At 45.0% G+C, this 10,474-nt stretch overlaps 1 protein-coding gene across 2 annotated transcripts in view; it reads left to right on the forward strand.

The window, feature by feature from the left end:
* Positions 1-7,976, forward strand: part of NRP2 (neuropilin 2) — a 119,445-nt gene extending 111,469 nt beyond the window's left edge. For both annotated transcript variants that reach the window (XM_037849786.1, XM_037849787.1), the window contains exons 16-17: positions 3,052-3,102; positions 4,701-7,976. In XM_037849786.1, the coding sequence (XP_037705714.1) occupies positions 3,052-3,102; positions 4,701-5,005 (356 nt within the window). In that variant the 3' untranslated portion in view covers positions 5,006-7,976. The remainder of the gene's footprint in view (positions 1-3,051; positions 3,103-4,700) is intronic.
* The last annotated feature ends 2,498 nt before the right edge of the window (positions 7,977-10,474 follow it).

Below are 10,474 nucleotides of genomic sequence, written 5' to 3' on the forward strand. Positions count from 1 at the left end.
ATATGAGGCAACTGAGCCTTTTTAGCCATGCACTGATCTCTTGGGTTTTTGCTTGTGTTCTGGTTGCAATGTAGTGCTGAGAGTCAGAATTCAGGCTGTGGAATCAGACTGGCCTGAGATTGAATCCACACAGAGACCCAGAAGGAAATAGGGCCGTGTGAGCACAAAGGATGAAAGTGTAAGTCATGTGGGTGGTAAGATCCATTCCTGATCTGTGTTCTCCTAGAGGTGTGGCCCATTCCATCCTCCCTCACCCATCTCCCACTCACTGACACACCCACCCACTAAAACAGAGCCCTGGAAGGTCCTCTCCAAGTTTTTCCTCATTAGGAAAGCAATATGAAAAACCAAGTTCCAAGTCTGTGGGCCCCCAATTCTCCTGCCAACCTGTGGTGGCCATTTCTGCCTCCCAAGCAGGTTCTGCCTCTATCTCCTGCCTTGCGCTCCTAGCTCATCACTTCTTCCTCCTGTCCCACAGGAAAGGCCAATACCTCTCTCCCCTAGATTTCCTCCCGGCAGCTACCATCCTCCACCCTCACCTTTTCTTTGTTAGAACTACAGGGACCTAGAGGAAAACCATTCTCCTCCATGCCAGCATCCTGAGGAAACAGGCTGAGGTTTACCTACCCAGCTCAACAGAAAAGGAAAGTGGTCTATGAAGGGCAAAGAGGCTTTTGAGAGAGAAAGCTCTCAATCAAACACAAATATCAGAAATATTAGCAAGGAGACTAGGGAAAATTGCTATCAAAGTAAATTGCTTTTTGTACAAATGTTCCCTTTATTTGGGTTTTCCCCAGCGTGCCATTCTTTCTTTAAGGTTTGGTGAACAGATGTGCTTTTGAAAATGTTGATTAACTTATCCTTCTTTCGACCCCATCCCACTCACTCAAACCCCTGGGAATTGAAATCATACAAAAAGCCAAGTCAAGCTTCTAAAGTATTCTTCTTCACCTTAAATAGCCTTTGATTCTCCAGGTGCGGAAATCTCAGCCACATCTAAGCAATTGATTTCATAGAACCTTAGAACTGGACCAGTTTTTGAGAGGTCCTATCATCTAGTCCTCTGCTTCCAGAGAAGGATGCAGCAGAAGCCCCAGAGACAGAAGGCTGTGATCTCCTGGGACAAGATATTCTCATAGTCAGGACCAACCTCTTACCCTTCCTTAAAGATCAATGCCACATTCACCCTTTCCAGCCAGTGATCAATAGTGTCCTAAGAATTCTTCCCTGAGGGAATGAGATGGAGCAGGATGGTATTCTAGCCTCCAAGAATTCATCACATCCTTGGCAGAGACAGAATCCCTAAAAGCAAGAATAGGATTTGGTCCAAAAGTCACTGGCAGGAGCCCCACAGTTCTCATTCTATGCTGATTCACATGTTCTTATCCAATGTTCTGCTTCTTTGAACCATGAAGGTGTTAAGACATATGAGCATCCCATCAAAATAATTAATTATTATGTGATGCTTTTCTTCTGTGCTCATTTTTTATAAGGTTTTTAAAAAAGCTCTGGGTTGACTTTCACAGGCTTGATTTGATCCCTATGACAGCCACCACCTGTGTCTTGTTGATTCATGCTCATGTCTTTATTCCAAGGAAACAGCCTGCCTTATAGGGACCTGGAGAATAATGCAGAGGATGGGAATCGAGGGAGGGAAGCTGGCATGGCCTGCAGGTGCCAGTTGCTGTGCTGTAAGCATGCCAAGAACAGGCTGGGTTTGTGAAGGATCAGTGCCACATGGTGTGTGGTAGGCAGGCCAAGGTCCTTTCAAGAGGGGTCTTGGCAACTTATCTTTTGCATCCCTTACTACAGACCAGGGGGGGTGAGAATGTGCTCTAGAGCCTTGGCCAGCAATGAGGAAGACTTCTAATGCAATTAAAACCGCCACCTCCAGAAAAAGACTGCCTGTCAAGTCTGGCAGCATTGGCTCGGTCCTCAGTTAGGTCACAGGTAAGCACATCCTCCCTGAGATGTGCTGAGGAGGGAGAAGGTCAGCCTGGTCTGAAGGTCTTTTCTCCTCTTGTATAATACTTTATGTATTGATTTTTGGGTTTTGTTTTAAGCCTTGACTTTTGCATATCAGTTTATAGTGCTGGACTTGAGTTTACCCGCTTTTAAGTGGAACAAAACTCCTACAGGGCCACTTACACTCACTGGGGCCATTTTGAACTGAACACTTGTGAGATAGAAAGAAACGATAAGATCCTATTCTTCACTGCATCTCTAATTCTCTTTTTAAATGCTTTACCATTTTAGACAGGTAGTTTTCACTGGCTCTGATTTCTATAAGATGGACATGATAGTGAATAGAATGACCTGTCCTATACCCCAAAAAATGATCATAAAAAAAGGAAAAGATCAACAGTGATAATACTGGAGAAAACTCAGAGTACATTATCTTAGCTCTATTCAAGCCTGGGCTAGTCAGATTGGATGCACGTTTGATCTATTCTAAACCATGAAGAAAGCCAATAGGAAAAATAGACTGGGGAGGAAAGGCAAAAGATGTTAGCACAGAAATGTGGAGGTGGACAGGCATTATGACCTTCTTTCCAGTTATACTCCTACATTAAAACATATAATGATGAAATGTGACTTCTTAAATTACCACATTTATTTAAAATCCAGAGGAGAAAGATTCTTTGTACTTTGTGTCCACATAGATGTCTGTGTATGAGGAGGTGCAATGTGCAACACTAAATGGATGTCTGATGATGGGTGTAAGATGCCGCTGAAGGTGCCTGAGATAAAACACAGGTCTATATTGATACTGAGTGACAGTCATTATAATGGCACAAGGGACAGAATTTACTTGGCATGGAAGACTCAGCCTTTCTTATTATTTTTGTTCATTTGGTTGTTGCTGGAAGTAAAGACAGGTTACTTACAGTGGCAAGGATCTGATAAGTCTTGTACCAAACATTCTCAAAGCTGATGGTGATTCTCTAACTGCTCACCATACTGGGGAGCCAGCCTCAAGAACTGCATTTCTGCCTTTTAACCATGTGATAGGACTTGTTATAATTCAGTTTGTTTTCTTTTTTATTATAGTGGACATCCCTGAAATTCATGGGAGAGAGAGCTATGAAGATGAAATTGATGGTGAGTATTGCTATGATTTAGCAGATAATCGTGAAATTCAAGTTGGTTTTAAAGACGTCAACAAAAATAATGTTCAGGGTATTAGAAGGCCAGAATTTAGAACTAGCAGTCAGAAATATAAGGGGAAAGAATCTAGAGAAGAATGAAGAAAGAAACCATAAATTGCTCTGTCAAGGGCAAATTTAGAGATTTAGAAAGTTTATTGAGTTCCCTCTGCCTAATCTGAAACACATTCCCCACTTTGGGCAATGTTCTACACTGATTGTCTTCAAATCTGGATAAATCCTTTAGAAGTGAAAGGTGAGCTCCCCTATCAGTGTCACTGCTTGAACCCTTGACCTCCTCCCCAAAAGGGTCTAAGTGAATGAATGTAAACATGACTGCTCTGCCAGGCCGGCTTTGGTTTCTGGTTCCTGGGCTTTCCCACACTACCCAAGACTCCAGGTTGGGGCTTGTTGCAGGACTTAAGTTTCTTTTCCACACTGCCCATCTCATATTTTCATATTTATTTTAAGCTATATTTTCCCACTTCAAATGCATGTTTTTTAAGAGGCTGAAGCAAGAGTGCTGACTGGAGGGTCTCTGAGCAAAGGTGTAGATGTAATTTCTTCCCTGGACTCAGGTCTCCCTAGACTTCTTTGGGAGCCAGAATTGTTCTCCAAGAGATTTGACACCAAGGTTCCATGTAAAGAACAGCTTTAGACAAAGATTGATACATTTAAGAGGAGCAGTTTGTACAACAGCTGCTTTTAGCCTGACCTTAATCAAAACTTCAAGTGTAGTTATAGAAACGAGAGTGACTAACCCAAACAGCACCTTGCTAACTGAATGCAGACTCTCTGCAAAGCCCTGTCCAACACTCCTTTTATGGGAAAAACTGTACAACCTACACAGAGAAGCCACAAGAGATCAAGCAGCAGAAACACCATGGCTGGTAGAAGGAGCAAGGGATGAGGATGCAGAAAGCCTCAGTCCTTAATCCTAGTTTAAAAGCTTACTAACTCTGTGACCCTGAGAGAGCCTCCTAGTCACCTACTTCTTTAAACCTCAGTTTCCTCATCTATTTAAAAAAATGCATCATAATACCATGCCTTCTCCTAAATAAATGAGCTTGGAGGTGGCCACGTCTTGGCCATGCTATACAAATGTAAGATAGGAGGAATGTCTAGTAGGTTGACCAGATGTTTGTGTAGCTGAAACACTAACTTGGAAAACCCATCTTGTGAGAATAGTCCCAATCTGTCCTTTGCATGAATCTAGTTAGATATAAGGGATGAGGAGGCAAAGAAAGAAGGGTGCCTACAACACAGGTCCACAGGTCCAAGCACTTTACAAATATTAATTCATTTAATATGAATTAAATGAGGTGGATTATTCTTAGTATCCCCACTTTGCAAAGACAGATTAAATAACTTGCCCAAATTCCATGGCTAGGACGTGGCGTGGCTGGGGTTTGGACCCAAGCAGTGTAGTTCCAGACTTCCTGCTCCTTATTGCTGCGCTCTGAAGAGCTTCTGAGCTGGGCTGGAGAGGCTCGGGCAGCAGCTTTGCCCTAAAAGAAGCAGCACCTGCAATCTCACATGTGTTTTGTATCATAGATGAATACGAGGTGGACTGGAGCAACTCATCTTCCCCAACCTCAGGGTCTGGTGTCTCCTCTGCCGACAAAGAAAAGAGTTGGCTCTACACCCTAGATCCCATCCTCATCACCATCATTGCCATGAGCTCGCTTGGCGTCCTCCTGGGGGCCACGTGTGCGGGGCTCCTGCTCTACTGCACATGCTCCTACTCGGGCCTGAGCTCCCGCAGCTGCACGACGCTGGAGAACTACAACTTCGAGCTCTACGACGGCCTCAAGCACAAGGTCAAGATGAACCACCAGAAGTGCTGCTCAGAGGCATGACGGATTGCACCCGAATCACATCTGACGTTTCATTCCAGCAAGAAGGGCTGGTGAAGATTACGTTTTTTTTTTTTTTTCCCTTTGGGAACTGAATGCCATAATCTCGATCAAACTGATCCAGAATACAGAAGATGTGGACAAGACAGACAGGAGAGGGAGGACAGGAGACGCAGCTCACACAGGGGATTATCCCTCCCCACCAAGGACCGTGGTGGCTGAGTCACTGCAGAAACAAAGCCGTGTTCTCTGCTGGGACAAAGACAGGAGCTCATCTCTTTGGGGTCACAGTTCTATTTTGTTTGTGAGTTTCTTATTATTTTTATTTCTTTGGTCTGTGAACAACTCAAAGAGGCAGAAGAGGGGAATGACCTTTCTAGTGGTAGAACCAGAGCACTGATCACTGTTCTCTGCTTTCTCTTTCTAATCAACACTTGAAAAGTGAAGGGTCTTCTCAGCCTTTCCCTCTTTAGAAATAAAACCACAAAAAAGCCGTCCAGCTTATCCCGTTCTCTGATCGTCTTGTGACTTAAGGGATTTGCTTGGTGTAGGTTCTGCCAGCCAACCCTACAAGCTGCCATTTCTAGTCCTAGCATTTAAGTAGGATGTTGTTGCCTTTAACTTTTTTTATCCAGGGGAAAATTACCATTTTAGGGCCAGCATAAACAGCTCTTTCTTATATGCGATTCAAAACAAACCAGAAAGGAAACTTCACACATCAGAATCCACAGAAGCACCTCCACGATAGAAGCGGACGAGCCTTAAAGTGCTTGGTGACTAGGAGCCATTCATTACACCTACACCGTGTGGCCACGGGGCTTTCCTTGTGGGGCCTCTGGTGGTTGTTTTGCCTTTTCTTTTCCCTTCCCCTTGTTTTTCTAACACACACACCCACACACACCACATTTGTCAAGTCTCTAAGCCCCAGGAAGTAACATTGTCTGATATTCTCAGAAGTGGGATGGGAAAAACACAGGCAATTGGTATGTTTTCTCCATCAGTGAGATGTAACCAGTGACCACTGGATGGGATGGAGAACAGTGGACAGGGAAAGAGAAGTCCAAAATCTGTGAAAATGCGATGGCAAGTCTGAGCAGACTGCAGGGAGAGACATTTTGAGGAATTAGTCTCTCCGGATAGGCTAGCAAACACTGATTTCTCCTTTAGGTTACAGCTACCGCCTTAGCCTTTCAGGAGAGTCAGAGCTAAGATATACACAAGCTGATCCCACCCAGAAGTCTGCAAGCCTTGTGGACCAAAATGCTAACAATACTGCTTCAATCCCAGAGAGACTTAGGTTTTTACACACAAACACACTTCAATTTATGTTTTTCATTAAGTGCCTTGAAAATTGAAGAAAAATGTATTTTTCCCTCTGTGTAGAAATCAGTGAATTTCACACAAGCTGAGGCATTCCTCCTTCCCCACCCCATTGGCTCCACTCCCAGTCCCCCCAACTCTCCGCTGAGCTCACTAATGGAATGAGCCCTGCTACCCACCTGTAGCCATAGCCCTAGATGACTCTCAACTGCTCCACAAAGGGAGGCATCAGGAATAGAATGAAACTGTGTGAAGGGTAAGATTGTCCGCATCAAGATCCAAATCTTGATTCGTATTAACGCATAAAGATTGCCTGTGTGCTGGAAACACATTTGAAACCCAAACACTATGCCAGGCCTATTACATATCAGTGGTAAACTGTCAGACCATTTTTGCTGCTATGGTCACCTACAGTGTCATTTGTCTCATACTCCAGGTGAAAGGGGAAGAGTGAATGGGACTGGCTGGTTCCTTTAAATGTTAACTTATGGAAATTATAGTTCAAATGGTAATGTCACAGTGTTTTGTATGCAGAGAGGGAGAGTTCATACCAACAGCTATTTATTCATATGTATGTGTGTCTTTGCCGCGCCTTTGAGTTCTCTGTATCTACTGTGTATGTGAATGGTCACGTGGGACTCAGTGGTGGTGTTGTGACTTTGACCTGAGGCCAGAGTGTACTGCTGATCTCGGCACTCATTGGCACAGTGATAGTTAAAGGTGAAAAGGAAAGCTGTCAAGCCCGAGGGCTTAGCTTTAGGCCCCTTTGAGCAGGGCACGCAGAAGAAGCAAGATTTTAATTAGCCCACCCTCCTCTTCACCCTCCATTGCAGCTTAGTGTTCAGAAAGTTGGCAAGTCCTAGGGATTTCCAGGAGTATCCTGCAGAAGAAGACAAGTCAGAAAACCTACTCCAGGTGTCCTGCCCCTCTTATGCCCAGCGGGCCATTTCCCAGTACCCCAAAGACCAATCCTGTCTCGGGCCTGCAGTTTACCTCTAAGTTACATACAACTCAACCTGCATTCCCCTAAAAGTCCCATATCCGTATTCACCATTGGCAGAGTCGAGGCCCTGAGTGGGGTCTGAGAGCTGAATGGAAGCAGGCTACACAGGGCTACCTGTAGATACCTCACCAAGGCTGAGGCTGGTCTGTTGTAAGACAGAAAGCCAAACAGCTGTACCCGATCATAACTTGTGCACCTGTTATCTTTATCTGCAGGTAGGCTAGCATCATGACTCGTCTCCTTGAGAAGTTCCCTGTGGGAAACCCAACTCACAGTATTGATCTCCTTTTTGCCTTGTACTGACTGACACATTACCTCCAGGCTCTCCCAGACTAGGCGGTCGCCAGGACCACGGGGCTGCTTTCTCTCTTTGGTGGGGATGGGGAGTTGACAGGGACCAGGGGCAAAGGGATGAGCACGTGTGACAAGAAAACAAGGGAAAAAGTTAAACTCTTACACAGAAGGTTAAAACTCTTCCAGGGTTGGCAGTTAAAGGTATTCAACCATTCGCTGGCTGAGCCAGATCGCGGGAACTTGAGAGCTTTTACTGTGATTCTTCAATGTAAAAAATAAACAACAATGTCAAACTGTGTTTATATGATTTGTATAAAGCCTTTTTAAGATCACTATTTAAATAAACATTATTATACCGGAGATATTTTTCTGCATTTTCTGTACTGGAGACAAAGATACTTGGCACTAACATGTCCAAGTCATTCCAGTTTGCCCAAAACTTTCCTGGGTTTAGCACTGAAAGCTGCAACCTCCTGGGAAATCCCTCAATCCTGGGCCAACCAAGACGATTGGTCACTCTCTTGACAGTGTTTCTCAATATGTTCACATGGAGTTAGCAGGCTGATTGGTTTTCTATAAAATGAAAATGTTATGGGGATGGGTGGTGGGCTACATGGCCAGGTGGGCTACTCTAACTCAAAGTCTCACCTGGTAGACTTCAAACTGTGGGCCCCACAAACACTTCCACTCCATAGGCATTGTCAGTCCCCTGCAACTTTAGATTCTTATTCAAACACTTGATTGTCAATATCCCTGGTGACTTCAAGGTCTATGACAGTCCTTCTCAAAGTGTGGTCCCTGGCTGGCAGCATTGGCATCACTTGTCAGAAATGTGAATTTGGGGACTCAGCCTCAGATCTACTGATACAGATGCTCTGGGGGTGGTGTCCAATGATCTGTGTTCAAACAAGCCCTCCAGGGGATTCTGAGGCATTTTCAAGTTTAAGAACCACTGGTCTAGAAGAAATGAAAAGTAATGTGGCTTCACGATGTGATTAGAGTGCCTTCCACCTGTTAGTTATTTGGATTCAAAACAAGCCAGGCTTCGGTCAGGGAAAGCTAAAGGAAGCCAAGTGCAGTCTTAGAAGAACAAATTCCCAAGCAAGGAGGAGCCAGAAGCCTTATTTTGAGTCCCACAACCCCTGTCCCCATGGGAGACTCAAAGCTAAGAACCAGAGCCAACTTGACCCCCATCTCAAGGCTCTGTTCACCCCTGAAAGGAAATTTGATCTTTTTTTTCAAATATTTTTGATCACTCCGATTTTGTAAACTCTTTGGAGCTTAAGTTCCAGTGGGAGAGACAAAAGAAATAGACATATAAAATAAGGACTGTTAATGATAAAGTAGTATGAAGGCAATAAACAGTGCTAGAGAATTATAAGAGTCACTCCTTCTAAATGGGTGATCAGGGAAAGATCTCTGAGAAGGTGATATTTAAGCTAAAACCAGAATAAGGAGGAGACAGCTAAAAGGAAAAGCTCTCCAAATTGAAGGAGCAGCATATAAAGATCCCACTGCCAAAAAGAGTTTGATGGGTTCTAGGAGCACAAGGTATTGCAGCCAGAGAATATCAACAAGGGAAGACTCTTGAGAGGAGATTGGGGAGCCAGGTAAAGCGAGATCACACCTAGCCTTACGGCCCCGGTGGGGAGTTCGCTTTCTAATCTGTATCCCTCTTCAGCCTTCCATGTCATTTACAGGAAGGCAGCCCATCCCTCACTGGCCAGTAAGGTCACTGAGAATCTCTGCAGCTTCGCTGTCCGTGATCTTTATTATATCATGTGTCTCCTGAGATGCACTATTCTGTTCTCTTGTATTACTGACCCAAGCAACAATAACAGAGGTTACAATGAAAGCAAATGTCTTCTTTCCTTTAGTTGAGCTTTTGGGTATTTTTAAAGCTCTAATAAACTAATAGCATCTCCTAGTCCCTAGCCATCTAGTGTTTACATAGATCTTTTTTTTTTTCCTTACCTGCATCCTTTTCAAAATGTTTATACATTCCTCAGGGGAGGCAGGCAGGCAATGAAATGAAGTTGGAATAGGACCATCCCTGAGGGAAACAGGACCCATCTGGATCCTGAGCTGCCTCTGTCCCTGCAACGCTGGTGATGGTGATGGGGGTGGGGTCCCTGAAGGAGACGTTGAAAGAGGACTATTGCAGTTCTCACAGGCTTCAGGCTCTAGTCCCAGGCTGAGCTAAACGAAACTCCCTGGAGCGGGTTAAGGGTGCTGTGGTGGGAAGGAGTGGTGGTCAGAACAGGAAATGCTACCTGTTGTGGGTCCTTAGACTACCTTGCATACACCAAGAGCCTCACAGTAACTCCAGTGCTGGCATTTAACTTCCCGTTCATAAAATGGAAGGATTCTGAGAAGTCTAAATGACTGGCCAAGGCTGAGGCAAAGGCGTGACTTGCCCCCAAATTCCTGCCTCTCAGAATTCCCGGGCCTCCCCCACATGATCTCCTCGCCACCACTGAAGGCTGGTCCTCCTCACTCCTTAGTTTACTCAGTGACCCTGAAGGAGGCTCCTGGAGAAAGGACATGCCTTCCAGTTTCTCTCGAGACCAGAGCCAGAGGCCTCTTGAGCCAGCCATGAGGCCAAGCTGTTTCTGTAGCTTATCCAGAGAATGACACCTGTTTCCTCTCCCTCCCCTTCCAGAAAACTCTGAAGGACAATTGTGTAAGAGTGCACTGTTCCTGTCACGGCACACCTCCCAAGTGCTATAAGAAGAAAGACACCCTTCTGCTAAGGAAACGTGCACACCTGGTCTCGGGGAGATGGGCCTTTCCTTATCCTTCCGCCTGCACTGCGGCATCACCTCAGCAGGGGCCCTCTCTCCGCAGAGGCCCAG

Source organism: Choloepus didactylus, chromosome 9 (assembly GCF_015220235.1).
Source record: "Choloepus didactylus isolate mChoDid1 chromosome 9, mChoDid1.pri, whole genome shotgun sequence".
Classification (NCBI taxonomy): domain Eukaryota; kingdom Metazoa; phylum Chordata; class Mammalia; order Pilosa; family Megalonychidae; genus Choloepus; species Choloepus didactylus.